We start from the raw sequence: 22783 nt of genomic DNA on the forward strand, positions 1-22783 counted from the left end.
AAAAAAAAACAAAAAAAACTTTGTATCTTTCAAGAATCAACAATTGGCAAAGAGATTGGATTCGTGAGAACATCTGTTTTATTTAAAGGAATGCACTTAAAATTCATCTCATTGAACAAAATAAACCGCACAAACACCTATCCATACATGCTGTAAGTATACGCTTAAAACCGAAAATCGTAAAAGAAAAACTTATAAGTGGACTCATTTAATTAGCGTTGAGTCTCTTCAAACGTGTGCGGCGGGTATTCGGTAAGATCCAGGAGAAGCATTTTGCTGATGAGGCACTCCCCAGGCTATAATAAAGAGAACAATCAAATGGAATTTATAATTGAAGTTTTGATTTATTGACAGCAATGAACTAATTCTTACGTCAGGGCAAACTCCAATGAGCGCATCAGCATGGCTGTAAAATTCTTCTTTCAAAGAAATAACGATAGTTTGCAAGTTGGCTGTTTGTGTTTTAATGAACCCAGCTACTTTACTGATGTTTGTGTTATCCAAAGCTGCGTCGATCTCATCCAGTACGAAGAAAGGAGCTGGTTGATAGCTTGAAAATTGAAAGAATATAAATACAAAGAATTAATTACGTTGCTGATGTAATTCCATCAATGAAGGGGAAAATTTATGAATTGAAAGAGCCGAGTAATACATGTTGTGAAAGAAACCAACAAACCTGTGAATGGCGAATAGCAATGCCAAAGCCGCAACGGTCTTTTCTCCTCCGGAAAGATTAGACATGGGTTGGAAACGTTTGCCCGGAGCGACACAATTGTAATTGATTCCATCAAGGTAAGGTTCTTCTGGATTTTCTGGACCTAAAAAGGCTTGAGCAGACTGGTTCTTGGCCAACGACTAAACAAGCAAAAAATGAACAAGCAAAAAAGGTTAAGAATAACGATCTTGACGCTTTCCTAACTAGTAACATACCTTATAAATGCCATCGATTTCATTGGAAACGTGCTCAAAACAAGACATAAAGAGATCAAAGCGCTCTTTTTTTACTCTCTCAAACGCCTGTTTAGCTTTCTTGGTTTTGACGCGAGCCTTTTCAAACTCTTCGTTTGTCTCGTGTAACTTTTCTCTCGCCAAGTCCAATTTTTGCATAGCCTGAGGTTGAATACAGAATAACGGTGAAGAAGTTGATCACGGAAAAAAGTGAATAATAATAAAAAAAACGTACCCGCATATTTGGGGCTTGAATACGCTGGATAGTATTGCTCAACTCGTTCACGTGACGTTGTAGGCGATCGCCTTCACGGCGTACTTCGTCCGCTTCAAAAAGATCTTTATACTTGTCAGGTAGGTCAGAGTAATCGACAACAATTCTAAATAAGGTCGAAAACAAAAAGAATGAAGCGGAAATCACAAATGAATGGGGAGCAGGACTTACCTCTCTTCTCGCTCATATATCGTTTGAGAGTTTTGTGGAGTGCTAACTGAATCGCTACCACCGGTTGTGACAGATTCGCTATTCATACTTTCGGTAGCATTACCATCTTGCTCGATGTCTTCCATGTTACCGCGCGACATTGGAATAACGATATCTTCCATCTAATTCGGTAACACAAATTATTTTAGAAAATGAAATAACACTAATAAAAATAATGATAGGTTACCTTCGATTGCTTCAAAATGCTGTGCCTTTCACTTCTTTTTTGATCAATTTTCGCTTCCATACTGGTGATAGACTTCTGAATGTTCTGCAGGTCTTTTGCTACTGCTCCCATATCTCGGCGAGCCTTGATATTAAGTTTGCAAATAATGTTATGACATTAATTTTAAAAACTAACAAACAGAGCGGATCATACCAAGGCCATGTCTTCATCCATATTGTCCAAGTCGTTCTTTTTGCACATTCGGGTCGATTTAATTTCTTCCAACTTTTTCATTTCTTTATCAATTTCACTCATTTGTTTTTGTTCGGCCTGTTTGGCTCTTTCAAGTTCCTCTTCGTCGTCACTCACAGACCGCTCCCACCGTTCCACATTAGCTGCAAACATTACAGTTTAAGTATAATTGTGTAACTGAATACCAGAGTAAAATTAATACTTTGTGTGTCTCGGGAACGCTCGAATTCCAGCTGGTTGAGGATACGATTCTTCTGGTTTTCAAAGTCGAGGCGCTTCTTGGCTCGCTCTTGTTGTGTCCTGTTTAAAAGCGATAAATTAGCAAAATGAAATTCTAACTTCAACTAGTAAAGGAAACAGAAGGATTGCAGATTTCTACTACTACTAAGTGCATGCATACTGAGCTGGTACAGTACCATGTATGGAGCCTGCCAGAACAGCGGGCCAATCAGAAGCAAAATACACGAAGAGTTATGTATTATGCAGGATATAAACTAACAAGTAACGTTCAATAATATTAAATAATCAAATCAGACCTGAGTTCCCGTTCTTCATACTGGCGGATGTTAGCCACGCCGATTTGAGAGCAAAATTCGGCAAAAACAGTGTCTTCTACACGGTTCATACGTTCTTTGACGTTCTGGATAGTGGCGTCCCTTTCGCGCATGATTTTCTCGATTTCGTCTGTTGCCGGCGCAAAATTTCTCAATTTTTCTTCCAGTTTCGCAATTTCTCTCATTAACTGCTCAATTTGTTTGGCAGTTTTTTCACGATCAGCCAATGCATAGCGATGCCTAGAATCCAAACCTAAAATCGAAAAAGAACGTGATTATTTATTCAATCGAAGATTGGAGCTTTGAATTACCTTTGACAGTACAGTTGACGGTATGGAGTTCAGATTCCTTCCTCGACTTCTTCATAGCTTCTCGCAATTCTTCACTCAGTTTCTCTTTGTTGGATTTCAGGGCACTGAGCTGCTTGTCGTTCCAGCGGGCAGCCTTTTTCTCCAAATCCCTGATGAAGAGAAGGTGATTGAAGAAAAGTTACGATGCCATTTCGTAAAAGTAACGACTAACCGAGAGCCGCCAGAAATAAGACCAGATTTCTGGTAAAATGTGCCGTCCAGGGCAACAGCGTCGTAACGATCACCGTCTTCCATTTCGTACGCCACTTTCATGGCGTCTTCTTGCGTGTCGCAAACCAGCGCGTTATTGGTAACGAACAAAACTGCTTTCTTGATCTCGGGCGGGTCGTACTGCAACACATCGTAAAGCAGACGCACGTTGAGAGGATCCTTGATGACACGAAGTCGCTCCTTCAATGGTTTCGCCTAGAGAAAATGAACTGTTTAAAGAAATATGTTCAATTAAACATTTTTTTAAATCCTTGCAACCTTTAGATAGTTTAGAGGAAGAAAAGTTTCTGGTTCCAACATTTGCTCTTTGAGATACTGGATGCAGTTTCTAGCCGTTTCTTCTGTGTCGACCACGATGGCTTCCATGTACTTGCCGAGCAGCTTAGTGACGGGAATATTGAAACGTTGGTGAACAGGGTGGCACATGTTAATGATTCGATCGTAAACGCCACGGTAGAGACGCTTAAAATTTTCGACAATTTCTTGCTTTTTACGGCGACGCGCGTCTTCATGTTTGTCGACTTTCGCTTCGCCCAGATTCTTTGAGATACCGTCCAACTTGCTTTGTAGCGTATCGATCTGGTTCTTGGACTGTTCGACTTCGCTTGTCAGATCGCGTTGCAGTTTTATCTGCTCTTCCAGGGCCGTTTCCGTCGTTCGAATGTGTTCCATTAATTTGTCGGACCGTTTTTGAGTTTCTTCCAGCTCGTGTTGTCGTTGGCGCAATTGGTTTTCAATCTCGCCTCGAACACGCGACTCATTGTCCAGTTTATCCTGGTCAGATTTCTGCTCGCGATTAACCGAGTCGAGTTCTTGAAGATAACGCGCTGATTGTCTTCCGGCCTCTTCCTTCAACCGGTGGTACTGAGCAACCTGTTCTTCCTCCAAATGGACGCTGCGACCTTGACTCTGGCTCTCAGACTGCAATTCTGTTTCATACTCTTCTCTCCGCTTGTCAACTTCGGTTAGTTCTTTCTCAAGCTGATCGATGTCTTCCGCGTGGGCATCATTCGCTTTCCTGGCCTGAGTAAGTGATTTCTGAGCGGCTTCCAATTTTTTCTGCATGTGCGTTACTCGCTCTTTGGCTTTGATGAAGGTCGGTCGTTTTTTGTTGATTTCCGACTCGATCTCACGAATGTCTTGTTCCATCCTAAGATTGGTGTAAAATCAGCAATGAATATTTTATTAAATGTTATTAAGCAAAATGAAAAATTACTTTGCAAGTTCTTTTCCGATTTTTGTGTGTTCCTTCTTCTTCTCCCTTAAGATCTCCTCTGCTTTTTCTTTACGTCTCTCGACCTTTCCAAGTTCTTGTTGTTTTTTGGTTATGTCTTCCCTGGCAGTTTTTATATCTTGCTCACAATGAAACAGCTTAAATAGGTAGAATATAACTTGTTGTTCGGCAAGATCTTCGCGAAGTTTTTGGTACTTTTCGGCTTCTTCTTTCTCCATTCTAGCCTCTTTTCTCTCAGCAGCAATACCTTTCTTCTTCTGCAGAGTAAACTGAGTGTCTTCTTCTGCCTTCAACATATCTGCTTTCAATCTATCATAATCTTCTTTCAAAGCACCAGAACCTGAGATTTCTTCAAATAGCGCAGTCCTTTCTTTAGGGTTCTTCATTGCAATATTTTCAACAGCTCCTTGGAACACTAAAAAATTCTTGGCTTTTACATTGATGCCTAATTTCTCCAACTCAGCAAAATATCTTGAAGAATTCACTGTCTAAAGAGAGAAAAAAGAAGATCAAATTTAACTATGATTAGTGGGAAGTTGTAGTCAAGATGTTTACCTCGTCATTGAACCTGTGTTCAGATGAACCATGTGAAACAAGTCTTGTGAATTTGAGCTCAGTTTTATCTTCGAGCTCGAAAATAGCTGAAACTTTGGCAGAATTAGACACAGCTTTGTTAATGGAAGCTCCATGAATAAGATCGGCAAGTCTTTTCACTCTGAGCGTCTGTGTCTTCTCACCCATAACAAAACTAACAGCATCCATGAAATTGGATTTTCCTAAACATTATACAGTTTTAGTATACATCACACATATATTCTATGTAATTTCTGTGATACCTGAGCCATTTGGACCAATTACTGCCGAGAAGTTCTTCAAAGGTCCAATACGTTGAAAGCCTAGATAGGACTTGAAATTTTCGACCTCTATATACTTTAGGTTGGACCTTAATTTGGCCATTTTGACAGATTTTGACGAATTTTATCGTCCTTCAGTTAAAACTTTAAGGAATAAAAACATCAGGGGAAGAAAATAAGCCTTCAGTAAAAAATCTGAGAAAATAAAAACATCAGCAGGTAAAGACGCATATATCTAGACGAAAACCAACGCCATGTAAGCCCGCGAACAGCGAACCAAAGCGTTGCCAGTTTCATTGTTATCATTTTTAAACGAATTTTTATTCAAAAAGTAGTTTCCATCTGGTTTCTTTTCTTGTTCTTCATCATTATCTCCTTTAAATAATATTTGCAGAAAGAACTGTATTTACTAGCTAAATCTTCAAATGAAATATCCTAAACTTTATCATATCAAGTATAAACTAAAAATCTTTTCAATTATTTTATAACCATTTACATAGAAAATCCTCTCCCCTACTGGACTCATACATATGTGACCCAAGCTTGGCTAGGCAATGTACAGTTTTATTATAGAAAAAAATGAAAGATGAACACTAAGAAGAAAGATTTAATTGATTTGTATTCTATGGACAAATATTCGGTTCACTGTAACAAACGAGCGTATTCCATCATTAGTGTTGATTTCCTGACTGCTTCCCAGGCTTTAATGGCAAAGGAAAACCTAGTGTGAAAGATTAGGAATGAAAACGGACGTCATGATGACTTAATTTACGATTTAATACCATGATTTTTCCGTTAATCCGGCAGGTCCAAATGAATGTCTAGGAAGGGCTAGCAGCTTCGCTTTCAATTGTGGAATAGTTTCCTCGTAGCTCGTCCATTGATCGTTTGCCGAGGTCCAGTCGAGTAACGAGACAAAATTGGCGCCATCATCCGTTTTGAATGAGTCACTGAATTGTTCGCTAGAGATCTGAAGCCTCGATTTCTTGAAAGCCATTTTATAAAATTTGTGAGTCTGTTTCAGCATCTCTGGGACAAGATCACTCGGTTGGGCTCGATTGTAGATCGTCACCAGGTGAGGCATATGATCGACAACAGAATCTTCGCTAGCCAAATTAGGCTTCAGCATTTCAGCGGTTTGAAGTAACCTTTCACAAAAAAGAAATTAACGTTTTTCCAATGAGAAATTAAATCTGTAAAATAAAGACCTGATTAGGTTGGGATCTCCAAGAGAATCTTGCACCACTATAAGGATGTGGCAAATGCAGTAAAGAAATGACAACAATTGTAGGGATTGAACCTCCATTGATGTTCCCACACAGGATGATTCCAGCTTTGGGAGATTTTCCTTATAGGTATCCCTGAAAATAATGAAAATGCTACTGAATCAACAGTCACTTTAAATCAGGATTCAAATAAATTACTTGGAGTAGTTTGCAACAATTTCTCTTTCTGCAATTGCAGCAGAGAGTAATGGTTGGCAGTCTAACCAGATTACACGATCTTCAGTCACATAAGCATCCAAGCCTATTGTCCCCGTCAAGCCTTTCATTTGCAGATGTGATGTAGCAATGGAGAACATGGTTTGTTTGACGATGGTCCTACAACTACAGTGAAAAATCAGAAACAATTCAAAAACAATCAAATTGAGAAAAGTACTTTGATGCTGCTAGGTGTGAGAGAACAGATGATTTTCCTGACCACTGTAGACCAACACAACCAACCACCAGAAAATCTGGATTATCTGTAAGGAATTCATGGAGAGAATCTTGAAAGGCCAAGTCTTCACTGAGAAGCTTGACAGGTGCTGTCATGATAACTGTGGCTGTATTGTCAGAATCATCTTTTCTAGCAGGAATCTTGAATGCGTTTCTGCTCAAATTTTCACCGCTAACCGATGTTTTTACTTGATGCACAGGTGACAAGCTTCTAGTTTCGTTGGCTCTTGTTTTCAAAAGGATCGTAGGAGGAGCGATATCGACGTTAGCAGATTGCCTATTTTTACCACGATAATTTGAGCCATATCCTGAACGATCTCTTTCATCTCGTGATGGTTTGTACAAAGACTGTTTTCCTCCTTCTCTTCGACTTTTCCCTCGAGAAGATGAATTCGTCTCAGGCTGCGACATTTGTTTGTTTTTCTTTTTTCGCAGCACGACTGACGCAAGTTGTTCTTTCATTTCTCGCTAGGTGATTGGACCGAACGAAATCAAGCTGATCAGAAAAATAGAAAATAACTAAATATTTAAAAATTAATCAAAAATTAAATTTCGCGAATTTTGATTAAATGGTAGAATACTGAAGTAGCTAAGATTAGTAAATAAAAACCAGAATTTTTCCTGATTTCCTTGATTATTTGGGGGGCAACGTTGTTAAATTACAGACGAAATATTTAAAATGTGCTTTTGTTTTTTTCCCTTGTGATTATTGATGAGAAAAGCCCCTCATTCCGGCGATGGAAAGCAAAAACACTGCCAAAACAGATTGCGGATGTGATCCTTACCTTCTATCCTTAGTGGAAACCAATCAGGGACAAGAAAGTACAGTAAGGAAATCGAGTAAAACTGGTCTTTTACTGGCGTCCCTCACTGGAGGTGCCGCTATTATTCTAAGTGCTGTTTGTTTTCCTTTCGTTTCCCCTGCTTTGAGACGAGTAAGTTAAACGTTCTTATTTGAAAGAAATGCTTTGAATAATTACTTGCATTTCATCAGGTTGTCTTGCCCTATGTTCCAGCAAGCACACAACAAGTTGAAAATGTGATGAAAGCTCTTGCAAAAAGCCATGCAGGAGGAAGAAAGTTGATTGATCTTGGCAGTGGAGATGGAAGAATAGTAAAATCATTTCTATTCTTCTTTTTAAACAAAAACTTACATTATTCATTGGTCCAAGGTTTTGGCCGCAGGGCAAAAGGGCTTCCAAAGTCATGGGGTTGAACTCAACACTGTACTTGTTCTCTATTCCAAGTTGACTGCTTGGAGAAACAGAATTACAAATGCAACCTTTAGCAGACAGGTGAATAACTTGAAGTATCCATTTTGATGTTTTAATAAAATTTTAATTTTCACCTATACTAGGATTTATTCAAAGTAGATTACACAAAATATAACAACATTGTCATCTTTGGTGTTGAAGAAATGGTAACTTTTGTTAATTATTTTATATGATGATTTAAATAAATTATTCCTTTATTATTTTTAGATGCCAGAATTAGAGCAATTGTTTGAGAGATCTTTGAAATCTTCGAGCCAAGTCATTGCGTGTAGGTTTCCTCTGCCAAACTGGAAACCTTCACACGTCATCGGTGAAGGGATCGACACAGTTTGGGTATACGAAGTGTGAAACCAAACCAAACAGTCCCACCGAATTCTAGTGTATTTATATCAAACAAATAAAACCCTCTATGAATAGTTACTAGTTGCACTATGATTATTTGCACATGGTGGAAAACCAGTTTTTGCACTTGCCACAGGTTTCGTTAACACACATGGGACACCGGGAAAGTAATTGACCCGTCACACGAGGGCCTTTCTTTAAATGATTCGAGACTAGATCGGCCAGCGCTTCGATAAAAATTGGATGATCGTTAAGAGCCGGAAGTCGGCGATAAGTCTCTACACCGAGCTGGACATTTTACAAAATATTCATTAGTAGGCTACTTGGATGCCCTCGCAAATTGAAAATGTTTTTACCTTTTTGGCTAAATCTTCTCCGTACTCGATGTCTAATTCGTGAAGAGTTTCAATGTGATCAGAAGTGAAAGCGATAGGGACTAGGATGAAATGTTTCTTCCCACTTTTGATATAACCTAAGAAAATAGCCAAACGCCCCCAAAGGGAAATGAATGATTTAGAAAGAACGCTCATCCGTTGAATAGATATTGCATGTGTTTATACTTTCAATGGCTTTATCAGTCGCCGGTTCGAGCCAAGGCAGTGGCCCGACCTTTGATTGCCACACTAATCTGTAAGGGTTGGCGTGGTTGAGTTTGCTCATAATGAGCTGGACTGTGGCTCCTACTTCGGCCGGGTAGGGATCCCCGCGGTTTACAGTCTAGTCGGAAAAACAGCAGCAAAATTGATAAACAAAAAAATACCGACAAGAAAAGATAAGACCCACCCGCAGAGGAAGAGAATGAGCGGAAAAAAGAATGATAACTTGATCTCGAATTTCAGGATCGATACTTTCTAATTCTTTTTCTATGAGATGGACAAAGGCGTCGACCAGCAGGGGATGTGTTCCCCAACGATCAATCACACTCCAGTTTAATTTCGTGGTGATGTTACTTAATTAAAAAATTAGCATTAAAAAACAATTATTCCATAAGAGTTTTTGATGAATAAAATCTGCATTTGTTTAAATATCAATTTACCGCTCGGCGTAATATTTGTATATGGCGTTCATACTGGAGCCGGTTGTCGTGCAACTGTAATGGGGGTACTGAGTGAATGCAATGGCTCTCTCAAGGTTATCCTTTTCCATCTGCTCTAAGGTTATCTCCGTGAGTGGATTTGCATAGCGGAACCCGACATAGGCCTTGTGGGGAGCCGATTCGGGGCAAATCTTGTCTAGGATGGCACACATCATGTCGCCCTTATAATGAATCAATCAGAGAAAAATGTCAGATTTAATTTAATTTTTTTAAAGGTGGGAACGCAGCTTTCGAATCTAACGTAGAAAAAGGGGAAAAATAAACCTGTTTGCGTGTCCATTTTAAAATTGGCGAACCACCACCGATTTGACCGTATTTTTCTTGGATATCTGGTGTCCGACGTTTTGCTATTAACGGTCCTAACACACTTATGGGGACAGAGAGAGAAAAGGGGAATGTGTTAAACATTAACCATTCTCGGTGAGTTGGGGTGTTGATTAATATGCACATCTGTTTAGTGACAGTACCTCTGGAAAGGCAACTGAATGATATCACGGTCCATGAACAGGTTTTTCAAAAAGTCTCCAACCTCTGGCAAAGTGCTTGGGCCACCCATGTTCAACATCAGGATACCTGTTTTTGCACGAGTGTCTGTTGTGGCAGTCCTGGTATTGCGATTATTATTCAACCAGTGAGTTGCGCTCATCATCTTCATCACTCCATTTGGCAGAAACTGTTTGGGCTTGGAGAATACTGCTGCAGATCGACAGAGTGCTATGGAGGCCATCGTTGAAATCTGCATCACAGATATTACACACATAAAAAAATATATATATTACATAAGCAGATTCAAGACATAGTGTGGTCAAATGCCGAAGCACGAATGTAATGGTTGTATATATATTTGCAAACAACCATGAAAACGTTGGTTAAAAAGAGATTGTTGATAGACGGTATTGCAATATAACGACAAATTCAATTCATGTCATTGTACCTGATTTGACGATGGCGTGAGCGACAGACTTGGGACAAGTCTACGAGATTCGTGGGGACTAATGTATGTGCGTGCTCGTCGCACGACCCAAATGATGTCAATCGCCTTTAGAATTCCTCTTCCTCATGCGACCCCCTCACACGATATCTCTCCATTATCAAATGTTGACGTTTGGAAACACGAGATGTTTACATTAAAATTGAAAATAAGAAAATTCGGCCATGTGCCGGCGTTGCCAAGTCTGCAAAAACAATTGATTTCTCCGTTTCTGGCTAGGAGCAGATTGATTATCATAATTACGCATTTTTATGTATTGAATGTCAATCGTCACGATGTATTACGTATTACAAAACTTTTACGGGTAAAACAGATGAAATTATTTCTTTATTTTTTTTCTCCAACCTGAGCATGAAGACCGATAAACCGTACGTGTGTTGGTGGCGTCTGATGCCGAATCGAAACAGGTAACTTTGACGAGGGGTTGAAGGGGCGAATAGAAACAAACAAATAAATGAAGAAGAAGAAGAAACACACACGAGAAAATACAAACAATAGAATTATGTAAAAGACGATCAATAGAGATGATGATGCATACAAACACGCGCGCACTCGAGAAAATTAGCCGTACACACTTTCACAAAAGTTCAATCGCAAGAAAAACAAATTCAAACCAGTTGCCAAATATAATTCAGAGCACACACAAACACACAAATAAGAAATGAAAGGAGAAAAAAAAAAGACGATTTTTATAGCAGCACACGTCGTGTGTGTGTAGCGAGAGACAGAGAGAAAATGTATGTATATATAAAGTTTGTGGATTCAGGTACTGATTGTGTTTTCATTCTTTTTTTTTTTTCGCATGTTTGAATTAGATCCTAATTGTAAAAAAACGTCGTGGGATGAAATAAAAGGAGAAGGGAAACAAACGAAAAAAATGAAGAAGGTTGGTGGATTGAGTTGGTTGTGTGTCACCCGAGTAGAATCGAAGGTGAAACACACACTGAGGCGACCCAAAAAATGAATTGAACAAAAAATTTTGTTTTTTAAAAAAAAAATTAGCCCTTTAGCAACCAGAAGGAACTTTCTTTCTTTTACTTTAGCAGTTTGTTGTAGTTGTGTGTAGGTGTGGTTGGGTACGGTCGGAATCTAGAAGGAAAAAATGTGTTGAGCGACTTTGTTTCGTCTATTGTTTTTCTGAAGAGATTTTGGAGGTAAAATTGTAGATTTAATATTAAATGGTGGTGTGTAGGAGGAGAGGAGAAGGTCAAATTAAAAATTGAAAAATCCTTTTGAGCTTTTCTTCTTGAACGGGCAACGGCGGAATGGCGATCCCTGAACATCGTAATTAACAACCAGAGAACCGAGGAGGAAAAATAAAAGAAGGTTTTGACAGAGAATTCATTCGGGGTTTTGTTGGTGGTTGTGGTGGTGGTGGGCGGAGAAACAAAAGATCAACGAGGTAGACAGAGCAGCAGCAGTAGTAGCAGTAATAATTTAATAAAATAATAATAATAAATCTGACGGATTGGAACTGAATAATTAAAAAAACTGAACAAGTCGTCTGGGATCTGGAGGAGGAGAAGAAACAAATCAACGAGGTAGATCTCTGTGTATATTAGTGGTGTGTATGTGTGTAGATCCCGCGTGAATGATTTTTCAAACCATACTGTTTTTGTTTTTTGTTTTTTTTTTTGGAAAATTTCGAATTTTTTTTTTGTACCATTCAGGAAAATCAGAATTGTTTGAAAAATTCAATTAAATTGAATTCTTTTTGCGTTATTTAAAAAAAAATTGTGTTGTTTCTTCTCAATGGGCTTGTTTTTGTTTTTTTCAAGGAGTGGTGGTGGATTCAGAAATCATATTTACATTGTAGTAAGTTATATATAAGTATATAAACAGTAAGTGGAGAGAAAACAAAGAGAATAGTAGAGTAGTAGAGTCCTGAGAAATGCTTTGAGCATTTTGAGCGCGGATTTTTTCTTCTTTTTTCTTGTGGTAGTGGAGGATTCTGGGTGTGGTTGGATTGGACAAACAAAGAGAGAACAACTGTGACTCGCTACAACCGAAAACAAAACAAAAAGGTGATGGGAATTCAAGACAAATTTTTGTAAAAAAGAGAAAACAAAACAGAAAATGATTTTTCACCTTCACGACAAAACACACACACACACACACGCTCACGAAAATTAATTATTTAATCCCGATGAAAAAAAAAAACATTCTTTTTTCTTGTACTTTTGACACAAAAAAAATATTTCAAAATTTCTTCACCGGGTAAAGAAAAAAAAATCATTCGCTTCCGGATGGAAGCCAAAAAAGCGTTATAATATACAATACAAGAGGGCGTTAAATGCTTAAATGTAAAATACGTATTTGATATTTTTCTCAAAAAAGGGAAAGAAAAACGAAAAAAAAAAAGATCCAATAAACGGTTGTTGTTGTTGTTGTGTGTGTGTGAGTTTCAGTTTCTCTCTCTCGCGCGCGATTATCTTTAATTATTATTACAATTTGTGTATGTGTGTATGTAAAAAAAAGGTCTCGGGGAAGATGGCCGTCTTGGACAGGTTTACCCGTAACTGTTGTTGTTCCTGGGAGGCTGCTGAGAAGGAGGTGGTGGAGTTGTTGGAGGAGGGCAAGGATCGGGGCAGAACTGGAAGCAAAAAGGAGGTTGGAGTGCAGGGGGAGGGGATAGAGATGTATTTTTGTAAAAAAATCTTCTGTTTTCATCTTCAATTCTTCTTAATAAAACACACACACACACACACACACACTTTTCAGGTTGAAATGACCAGCTGTTGTTGTTCTTGGTCTCCTGTCCCCTTTGGCGTCAACGTCGTCGTCGTTTGGCCTGTCCTGTTGTTGTTGCTGCTGCTGGAACTCACTACACTCGCTACACCACCGACACCACCACCACTACCCATCACGGCCACTACTAATCCTGAGTCGTTCATCATCTGATGGTGGTCGGTGTGACAGATACCCGTATCGTTGTCTTCTTCTTCTTCCTCCCGCAAGGATCGACGACTGTTGTTGCTGCTGCTGCTACTGTCACTGGTGCAACTAATGGCCTCACTACTACTCCGCTGCTGCTGCTGCTGCTGTCGCTGGCTGTTGTTGCTGGTCGTCGTCCGGCTGTCCAAACTGTGCAACGAACTGTCACCTTCGTCGTCGTCGTCGTCGTCATAGTCGTCGTGACTGTGCAACGAACCCTGTCGGCGAAGGTGGTGCTTCCGTCTTCGGCGGCGCCGATTGCGGCCGGAATAATCCAAACTCAGACACGTCGTTTCGGTGGCTTGAGACAGGATCGTTCCGTCCAATCCGCCGACCATCATGTGGTCGTGGTGCTGCTGGCCGACGACACTGTGAGAAAGGGACAAGAGGGGCAATTCACTACGATCCGCATCGTCGTCATCGTCTTCCTCCGCTTCCTTCCGGTTCGTTATTGTCGCTGTAATGGGCGGAGTTATGATTCTTCCGGCAACACTTCCACGAGATCCAGACGGATAACCTCCTTTGGTATCCAAATGAGACGGCATTTCCTCGACCGGAATCGTGGCCAGCATCGGGACAAACGACTCCATTTCCAACATGGTGGCATCCGCCGATCGTTCGCTGCTGTTCCGCAACGATCCGTTCCGCCGCAGCGGCTGCTGTTCCTTTTTCAGGCGGTGGTGCTGGAACCGGCCGTTGCAAACTGCCAACCCGTTGACACTGGCCGCAGTCGTCGCCCCGGTCGTCTCGGCGGATGGGAGTTGCTGGATCTGAGAGCCTGCCAGTTGCGAGGACATTTGCTCCGTTGGCGTCATCCGCTTGATGCAACGAGTCCGCAGGATAACGGTGGTGCAACAGACGGTCACCAGGATCATGCTGACGGCCAACCCGATAAAGGCGCCAAGGTAGAGCTGGCCCGATGGAGTGGCAGGATCGTTGGCGTTGGCCTCCTCGTCTTTTGGACGGGTGTTGCCTTCCGGTTGGTTCGGGGGGAAAGAGCAAGTCAGGGCCGGCTCTGGTGTGAGAGGACCCCAACCGACAGACGTCCGGGCTTGCATCCGCACGTAGTAGACTGTCCCAGGATCGAGGCCGCGCAGCTGACTCCTCAGCCACACTCCCGACTCCTCTTTCCTCACCCAAGTGTCGATCGGCGCTTCCGGATCGGTGGAAATCAATATGGCGTATCCGAGGATGTTTCCTTTCACTGGATGGGGAGCCTTCCAAAAGAGCTGCCCATTTGTCGTCGTCGTCATCGTCGTTCCGGCACTCGTCACATCGACCGTAAAAGAGAGATCCAACGGAGGTCCCGGCAAATCGGCCAGGGTCCTGGCATCAGCTGCTGGGCTGCTGTAAGTGCTGGAACGCCCTTGGCGGTCGTGCGAGCGGATGCTGATCCGATACAGAGTGAAAGCCGTTAAATTGGTCAACTCGACTTGATGACCCGTGCAACGGACAAACTGGAACTTTTGCACTGGTTCGTTCGACGATTCCGTCGGAATGGCCACGTAGCGGATCGTGTAGTAAAGGACGTTGGCCGCTGATTCCGGCGGAAGGACCTGCCAAGACACCTGGATGGCGTTGCTGGACAAAACTTTCGCCTCGATGCGGACAGGTCTCGGATCGGATTCCGTGTCTTCCTCTTCGTTGACGTATCCGGCGGCCGAGTCGTAATTCCACAATGTGCGGATGCTGCTGCTGCTCACCGACGACCAACTGCCGCCGCCTTCCTCCTCCTGGTGGTCGTCGCTTCTACTCGCCAATTGAAATTCGTAGACGGATCCGGCCTTGAGACCGGTGATCCATCGAGAGCCGGAAGCTGCCGGAAGAATGACAACGGGACTGGTCTCTCGACTACCCTGTATTCGATAAGTCAACTGGATCTGGTTGCCGCGCACCGGTTGTCTGCTGACATTGTCCCACGTCACCAAAACTGACGTGGCATTGACGGCCGTGAGTTGGACGTCCGGATTCGACGGCGGAAGTTTCGGAGAGGTAGAAGGAGTGATGGTGGTGGTGGTAGTCTCGGCATCCGCCATGACTCGGGGCATTTCCACAGTGTACCACTGGCCAGGTCCGGCTCCGTTCATGCTGCCGGGCAAGACGCGAACGTCGTACTTGCGCCCTGGATGCAATCCGGTGATGGTGTATTCGTGGACGTCTCCCTTGACGACTTCGATGTCAAACTCCTTGTTACGGTGGCGTCGATATTGGATCTTGTAAAAAGAGACCGACGACGCTGTGCTGGACGAGCCGGATGCGGAGGAAGAGCCTAGCCGTCGCCACGTGACTCTCAACGTGTTTGGAGTGAGCGGGAGAAGAGTCACGTTGGGGGCCGTGGGCGGCAGGGTCCTGTTGGGAGGACGAGGTAGAGTGGTCGGCGGGGATTCCGGCGGATCCGCTTTGTCGGATGGGTTGTTGTTGCTTTGGGTGGTTGCCGTGGGGGTGGAAGCCGATTGGATCAAAATCGCTGGATTAAAAATGAGCTTGTACGATGGATCCGAAGCCGATTTTCGGACGTAAGCCCGAACGTAAAAGGAATAATTGGCGTTGGGTTTGAGATTTTCGATCCTGTGGCTGGAACTGATGGCCACGTCTTGGTGTTCCTCGTTGTTGTTGTTGTTGCTGGACGTCCCGCCGCTCGAGTGCTGGCCAGACGACAGCGGCATAAAGTGGACGGTGTAGGCCTTGACGTCGTCGACGGGCACGTTGCGCGGAGGATCCCACGTCAACATGACGGACGTCGGAGTCAAGGCCACCGCTTTGAGGTTGGAAGGCGGTTCGGGCCGGGTGCCTTCAGAGACGTTGACCAGGAGCCGGGCAGAGACTGAGACCACACCGGCCCGATTGCCGGCCTGGCACTGGTAAATGCCGGAATCGCCCGTCACCGTATTGGATAAAACCAGTTCCGAAAATGTCCCGCCGTTGCGAATCCGGTTTTTGATTCGGCCGCCGATCGGAACGATCCGCCCATCCTAAATTTCATCATCAAGGAAATGAGGAAAAGGAAAATTAGATTGGACAGAAATTGCATAAAAATACAAGACAAAACTCGATTCAACTCGATCCTACAAGGTCACACGATCCTGCCCAAATTAAATACATAACACAGTTGTGAAATTTTTACCTTGAACCATCGAATTTCCGGCGCCGGAATTCCGGTGACTTCGCATTCGAATCGAACCGTTTTGGCCGTGGGAAAGACCTGGGATTTGGGCACCCGAAGGAATTGCGGCACAGTGGCAACGTGGACATTTGTCGATTGCGTCACCGAAAGACCGGCAACGCTGTCGCCGCCAGTTGTGGTCATTGCGACACAAGTGTAACGGCCGGCCATCGATGGATTGACATCCGTCAACGACAAATAGCCCGGCCCGGCCGTTGATCCCGTCGGTCCGTGTAACCAATTCGTCTGGGTGGCGGCGGTTGCTATTGTCAACGAGGAGGAATTGAGAGTCCATCCGAGCCTGGCATTGGTGGTGCCCGTCGCCAGGCACTCGATGGTCACGTTGCCTCCCTGGACGACCCACAAGTCGTTGGGCGGAGGCGGTGAAATGAATTGCGGCAATCGACTGCTGCTGGCAGAAACAATTGTCTCGCCTCCATCCGTTCCAGGAAGTGTGGGAGTTGGATTATTATTGACGACCAACCGCCCGGCTTGGCTCCTTCGCTCCTTGTCGGCCAATTCATTTCGAGCGACGCATCTGTCAGTCACACACAGAAATTCGGTTTCAACATTTTAGAATTTTTCTAAATTGAAATTGAAATGTTTGTTTACCTGTAAATTCCAGCGTCGTCGGATTGGACGTTGTAAATGTGTAGGATCCTGCCGGAATCCAGACTAACAAATCTAATTTCGGGCTCCTTCTCTACCTGGACCGATAAAGTGATGGAGCCATTGACATTGGGTTTTCGGTTGTCGGTTCCGTTGTTAACCTGGTCATCATAATTTCTGCCAGTCGATTGATCGGAGGCGACAGGTGCTCCATCCTTTTCCCACGTGATTTCCGCTTCCGGCACTGATTCAATTTCGCAGGCGAATCTCGCGGGATCGCCCGTTTCGACGGTCGCGTCAAGCGGCCAAGTCGTGAATTCTTTCGCTAAAACTAAAAGAGAAAATAAAAAAAAAATTTAAGTTTAGTTAAAAAGTGTTTTATTCTTGTTGGTACATATTGACGAAATGACGTCATTTCAACATTTTTTAGGCTTCTTGTTGGCATTCAAATATTCACCACTCAAACGACTTCCTTCCGGCTACTTGTTCAATCCGTCCAATGGCGGTCGGTCGCGCTACATTCACGAATAAAATTGGGGCCAGAGAGAATGGCCGCAAATTCTTATATGTGCGGGTAAGAGAATTCGAATCATTTCCCTCCCAGTTCACATGTCACAGCCGATTAGGGACGACCATTTTGTTATTTTGGTTGGTGGGTGTCAAAAGATCAAATGGCCGACCTCCTCGGTCTGATTCAATCTCGTCCAAGAGGATAAATAAAACCCCCCGAAAAATTTCGTGAGCGTGGCTGAATGAATGAATGAATAATTGATTCCAACACATAAATGTGTGTGCCATCTAGTGACTGATGACGGGACAATTTCCATCACGCCAGGGATGGGCTTCAACCGTTTTTCTTAAAAAAAAGGGAGGAGTTGAGCCACCCACCGAAAACCAAAATGGCGCTCGGGAATGATGACTGGAGATGATTGGATGAGGGCGAAATAGTTAACAAGATGCACACACAAACAATTTCATTCATTCATTTTTTTTTTCTCCCCCTTTTTTCATTCACATTCCTCCATTTCCCCAGTTTTCTCGCCCTCCTTACACAACAACAACCAGGTCACTTGCCGTCCAGTTTCTTTTAAGGGCCAAATTCCATTCGGGAAAAGAAAAACGGGAATATCCATTTCGTGAAAATGAGCCAAAAATTGCGTTTCTTCTTCTTCTTCATATAAGTTGACGCTCCCGTTTGGTCCGGGGCACAGCAACAGCAGGCTCGTCGGTTGTTGTTGTGCCCGCGTAATCACGAAAGAAGAAAAAACCCAGAGGGCACAAACACACACGGTACGTGTGTACGTGTGGTGTCCGGTGTGGTCTTTGGTGGAGAGGTGGCCCCCCTCAAAAAAACCTTGGAACTTCTTTTTGGTGGGGGGGCTGGAAGGCGAATAAGAAGAAGAAGAAAACTCCGCCCACCTTCCAAAAAAGAAACGCGCCCGTTGCCCTTGGGAATGTTGCTCTCCTTTTTTGTTTTTGCATCATCAAAGTGTGTGTGTGTGTGTGTGGTTCTTCTTCTTCTTCTTTTAGTTCATTACAACATGTTTTTGTTTTGTTTCATTTCCTCCTACACAGAAAAATGTGTGTGTGTGGGGTGTGAGTCACAGCGCCGCCACTGGCGTCGTGACAATCGGCCGAATTGTTTGTCTCTTAACAAGAGCGGACATGGCGCGAAATTATTTCAGGCTAAAGAGATCAAAAACTATTTGATATCAACGTTACATCTATAAAGGAGGGGGGGCCTGTGTAGAGAGAGAGAGAGAGGCGAAAGACCGCATTGCTACACTAGTACCGGATGCTACCGCCAGGGGAGCCCCCGTAAAACCCATGTTTTTTTTTTTTCTTTCGTTCGTTCGTGCTGCTGGGATGAAATGAAAGTTTTTCCCGAAAAAGAAAAAGTTGGTTAAAAATTCACCTGCGACTCGAACGGAAACATTTCGCGAAATGAAAGCTCCTCCGCCGGAATTGGAAGAAGAAGTTTGTCTTTGCTGCGCCAGGCAGTTGTAAATCCCTTCGTCCGAACTCGTCCGTCCAGATCGTTTATGCAACACCTGCGGGAAAATGAAAAATAAAATATTATTTTCGAGAAAAAGAAAAAATTGAATGAAAATTATTTTTTTTTTTTTGGTTGAGAAAACATTTTTCGGGGTTTGTTGGACGAGAAAAACGGCGGAAATCCCGCCGGCCTTTTTTTCAAGGTGGGTAAAGTTTTAGAGGAAGGAAACCCATTTTTTCAATTAACCGTTTTTCGAGCAACAACAACAACAACAACATTTTCCAAGGGAAATGGTTTCTTCGCTCGAGGGGATTCATTTATACATTACATTTGATTGATTCCGATTGAATTTGTTGGGGTTCTCTCTCACCTTGTCAAAATAAAGAGATCCGTTGGCTAAAATGTGTCGTCTAGAATCGGGCAAAACGATGGGCATTCCGTCCTGGAACCAGTGAATGTCGAACGCAATGGGCTCGTCCAAATGTTGTTGAGGTTGTTGTTGTTGTTGCTGCTGCTGTTGACTTGTGCCGTTGTTGTAGTTCCGGTCAGATGAAACGTTGGGAGGAAGAGTAGGAGGTAGACGGACTAGGCAATCGAGTCGGGCGCTTTGACCGCGCGCCACGACCACATCGTCCGGCTCGTGACTGAAACCCAACGTCGTCGTCGTCGTTGTAGTTCCACCACTACCCGGTGCTTCTGCTGTTTCCAAATAAAATAAACAAACATTTAGTATATTTTACTTAATCAAATTTTTGGCGATAAAAAGAATTTCCAGGAATCTATTGATTTTACCCGACTTTTTATACAATAACAAAAATAATCGAGTCTAAATATCCGCTCTCTTTCGGTGTACAACAACAACAGTGATTTGGGAGGAGGATAGTAGTAGAGGCTAACAGGAGCGGCTTTTTGTTTGTTACCCAAGGCCTACACACACTTTTCCCTCTCTCTTTCCCATTCTATTCGTTATCCCCTTCTTCTTCCTTCCTTTCTTCTACGACGCAATACGAACACACACACAATCTCAAATTCCTTTAGGCCTTGTTTCTTCTTCTTCTTCTCCTTTTACTATCTGCGTAGTACGCAGTTTTTCTTCTTCTTCTTGTATGCCATTCCGGAAGTGATGATCATGACGTAAACCTAAAAAAAAAACCACCCGACCCCCCCCCCCTCATTTCCACCCGCCGAGGAAAAATTCACGGCCGTTCATTTGCAATCGAGTTTCAATGAAAATGGGAAGACGAAGAAAATCTCTTTGAAAGGAGGAAAAAATCAAGGTCGATTTGGGAATTTTATTTTTTCGTCACACCACAGAAAAACCCCAAAAATTTTTAGAATAAAAACCATTAGCCTTTAGCCTTACTTGGTCATCGTCGCTCTTTTAAGAATTGTAATTCAAAAATGCGACCGACCGGTTTTCTGGTATTATATAAACGAAAAAAAAAATAAAATGGGTAAAAAATTCCCCAAGTTATATTATCCAGCAGAAGGGGCGCCTACTACACAGCGCACAGCCGGATGATGAAAGAAGAAGCTCCGCCCACTCCACGCTAAAAAGGTTTCCCCTCCCTTTCTCTCTCTAGTCGAAGGAGGGGGGGGGGAGAGAGAAAAAAAGAAAATGGAGAAGTTTTTCTTCTTCTAGGAATCGGGAGGAGGAAAAAAGGGAAATTTTGCCAAAATGGCCCCCCCCCACTCTCAATAGAGAAGGAGGGGGAGTGGAATAATCAATTTCTAATGAAATGAAAAGGGCGACAGAAGAGACGAACCGTCATAGAAATCGGCTGCATTGATGACGATCCACCACCAACTCGCCAAGAGGAGCAGGTGGAGGCTGATGAGACGCAACGGCGCCATATATCCTGAGATTCATGAGAGCGACCACACACACACACACTGCAGGCAGATGATGAGACGACGACGACACAACATCTAATCCTCACGGCCAACTAATCACACACACCAAAACGAAAACATCCAGCGGAAACAAACAACAAATCCGGAATTTCTCTCGTCGTTTTAGCCAGGGAAATTCCACACGATCGTCTCTCTCTCGTTATAGATTCCTTTTCACTCACACACACACACACGATTATAGATAATAAAAATGAGCCAATACTAAATAAGTTGGTGAACGAGGGGAGAGATAATTCTGATTATTTCGACACAAAATTGCGAGTTTTCAAAAAAAAGAGACGCACAAAACGGAGAGAGACGCCACGCGACGATGTGATCAGTCCGACGCTTCGAATGGAACTAAACTCGACTTGTCTTTGGTAGGAGGAGCGCCCCCCTCTCTTTTCTCCCCTCTTTCTATATATTTCTCTCATTCTCTTTCTATTTATCCCGTCTTCTTCTACTCCATTCTTCTTACTCCCCTTCACATGGTGGGGAAATGGGACGCTGGCGGTGGCGCTGGAATCTGTGTGTCGCCCACCTTCTCGCAGCCGCCACTAGCGCCACCATTTTGCAGTGGCTAACACTAAATGGTGAAACGGGCCAATTAAAAGCTAAAAATCAAAATGGTGGGAAAGCCAACTGGCAAAAGTAGTTAACTGTTTGTTGTTGTTGTTTTCACTTCTTCTTCTTCTTCTTTTTTTGGGGGGTTTTGTTATTTTTACGATTCGACCAAAAGGAAAGCAACTCGACTAAAAATACAGCGGCCACTCCCAAAAGGAGAAAAAAAAAAGAAAAGAGAATCGATTCCGTCGATGCAGCAGACGACATTTCGTTAATTACACGATAAAACAGTCACCCAGATGATGATAACAACCGAAATATATATTTGTAGAGACTCGAATAAAAAAGGTCAATGGAAAGAAAAGAAAATTCAACATGTTGCTTGTTTCTATTTCGTCTTGTTTTGTTTCTTTTGGCTTTTTCGGTGGTGGGGGGATGACATTTGAACCGATGAGAGATGCTCAATTTCACGTCAACAAAAAATGCGTGACGCAATCAAAAACAGGAGAGAGAAAAAGGGTATCGAGTTCGCGATTGTGTCGTAAGCAAAATGGGGAAAAAGGAAGAAGCGCAGCAGAAAAATGCTTCTATTTATGTTCTTTTTCCCTGTTTATTTTACTACTATTATGTGTACATATTTCCATTATTTTATGTCAGACCGCAGCGGACCATCAAAAACCCGCCCGAAAATAAAAAAAAAACTCGAATAAAATAAAAAGAGGAAAAACAACTGGTGTACTGTTGTTGTTGTTGTTGTGTGTACGTTGGCAACCAACGGGCAATATAATCACGGCGGCATTTCATTTTCGGCAGGATTTCCCCAACGTCTCAATTCGTTCATGTTTCAACCAATCAAACAATCAACGAGGATTTAATTCATTTAAAATAAAAACAAGAAATACCAAAACGATCGACTGACCCAGCCGATGATACACCCAAGTGAAAGAAAAACAGGCAGCTCAAAACACGCACACAATGTCGCATATGTATACATACCGAGAATTCGTCTTGCGTAAAAAACCATCTGACATGTGTCAGGTTTTGACTAGAAATGGGCAATCGCCTTTTTCGTACTATAAAGTCTGACGTGTTTTTCTTCCTTGGCTTCAAGTGCGGATCAAACAGTGGCC

At 42.8% G+C, this 22783-nt stretch overlaps 5 protein-coding genes across 7 annotated transcripts; 1 reads left to right on the forward strand and 4 right to left on the reverse strand.

Moving 5' to 3' along the window:
• Nucleotides 1-60: 60 nt before the first annotated feature.
• On the reverse strand, nucleotides 61-5346 carry LOC124340807 (structural maintenance of chromosomes protein 1A-like). Of its 2 annotated transcripts, XM_046793489.1 has the most exons (17): nucleotides 5056-5346; nucleotides 4775-4995; nucleotides 4202-4707; nucleotides 3244-4135; nucleotides 2927-3180; nucleotides 2716-2864; nucleotides 2387-2657; nucleotides 2267-2278; nucleotides 2053-2150; nucleotides 1812-1993; nucleotides 1620-1742; nucleotides 1394-1554; nucleotides 1184-1328; nucleotides 931-1110; nucleotides 677-855; nucleotides 373-550; nucleotides 61-296 (listed from the first exon to the last, which is right to left on the reverse strand). In XM_046793489.1, exons 1-17 carry the CDS (start codon nucleotides 5174-5176, stop codon nucleotides 213-215), a joined length of 3756 nt encoding a protein of 1251 aa, XP_046649445.1. In that variant the 5' UTR covers nucleotides 5177-5346; the 3' UTR covers nucleotides 61-212. The 2 variants fall into 2 exon arrangements, with proteins under 2 accessions (XP_046649445.1, XP_046649446.1); XM_046793490.1 differs by lacking the exon at nucleotides 2267-2278.
• Nucleotides 5347-5674: 328 nt separating this feature from the next.
• On the reverse strand, nucleotides 5675-7265 carry LOC124341099 (protein SMG9-like). Its single transcript, XM_046794031.1, has 5 exons — nucleotides 6733-7265; nucleotides 6498-6680; nucleotides 6282-6434; nucleotides 5856-6221; nucleotides 5675-5794 (listed from the first exon to the last, which is right to left on the reverse strand). The coding sequence occupies exons 1-5, from the start codon at nucleotides 7251-7253 to the stop codon at nucleotides 5716-5718; spliced, it is 1302 nt and encodes a 433-aa protein (XP_046649987.1). The 5' UTR covers nucleotides 7254-7265; the 3' UTR covers nucleotides 5675-5715.
• Nucleotides 7266-7439: 174 nt separating this feature from the next.
• LOC124341324 (ATP synthase subunit C lysine N-methyltransferase-like) lies at nucleotides 7440-8485 on the forward strand. The gene is made up of 5 exons (XM_046794383.1): nucleotides 7440-7726; nucleotides 7786-7905; nucleotides 7964-8086; nucleotides 8149-8211; nucleotides 8273-8485. Exons 1-5 carry the CDS (start codon nucleotides 7529-7531, stop codon nucleotides 8411-8413), a joined length of 645 nt encoding a protein of 214 aa, XP_046650339.1. The 5' UTR covers nucleotides 7440-7528; the 3' UTR covers nucleotides 8414-8485.
• Nucleotides 8429-10630, reverse strand: LOC124341133 (ferrochelatase, mitochondrial-like). Its single transcript, XM_046794080.1, has 8 exons — nucleotides 10438-10630; nucleotides 9971-10239; nucleotides 9768-9870; nucleotides 9444-9664; nucleotides 9191-9356; nucleotides 8968-9124; nucleotides 8764-8879; nucleotides 8429-8695 (listed from the first exon to the last, which is right to left on the reverse strand). The coding sequence occupies exons 2-8, from the start codon at nucleotides 10228-10230 to the stop codon at nucleotides 8501-8503; spliced, it is 1218 nt and encodes a 405-aa protein (XP_046650036.1). The 5' UTR covers nucleotides 10231-10239; nucleotides 10438-10630; the 3' UTR covers nucleotides 8429-8500.
• A 99-nt stretch (nucleotides 10631-10729) lies between these two features.
• Nucleotides 10730-21459, reverse strand: LOC124340789 (protogenin-like). Of its 2 annotated transcripts, none has more exons than XM_046793449.1 (6): nucleotides 20963-21459; nucleotides 19567-19892; nucleotides 19116-19251; nucleotides 17204-17531; nucleotides 16553-17129; nucleotides 10730-16400 (listed from the first exon to the last, which is right to left on the reverse strand). In XM_046793449.1, exons 1-6 carry the CDS (start codon nucleotides 21048-21050, stop codon nucleotides 13212-13214), a joined length of 4644 nt encoding a protein of 1547 aa, XP_046649405.1. In that variant the 5' UTR covers nucleotides 21051-21459; the 3' UTR covers nucleotides 10730-13211. The 2 variants fall into 2 exon arrangements, with proteins under 2 accessions (XP_046649405.1, XP_046649404.1); XM_046793448.1 differs by having other exon boundaries at nucleotides 19567-19895.
• Nucleotides 21460-22783: the final 1324 nt, after the last annotated feature.

Source organism: Daphnia pulicaria, chromosome 5, assembly GCF_021234035.1.
Source record: "Daphnia pulicaria isolate SC F1-1A chromosome 5, SC_F0-13Bv2, whole genome shotgun sequence".
Classification (NCBI taxonomy): Eukaryota; Metazoa; Arthropoda; class Branchiopoda; order Diplostraca; family Daphniidae; genus Daphnia; species Daphnia pulicaria.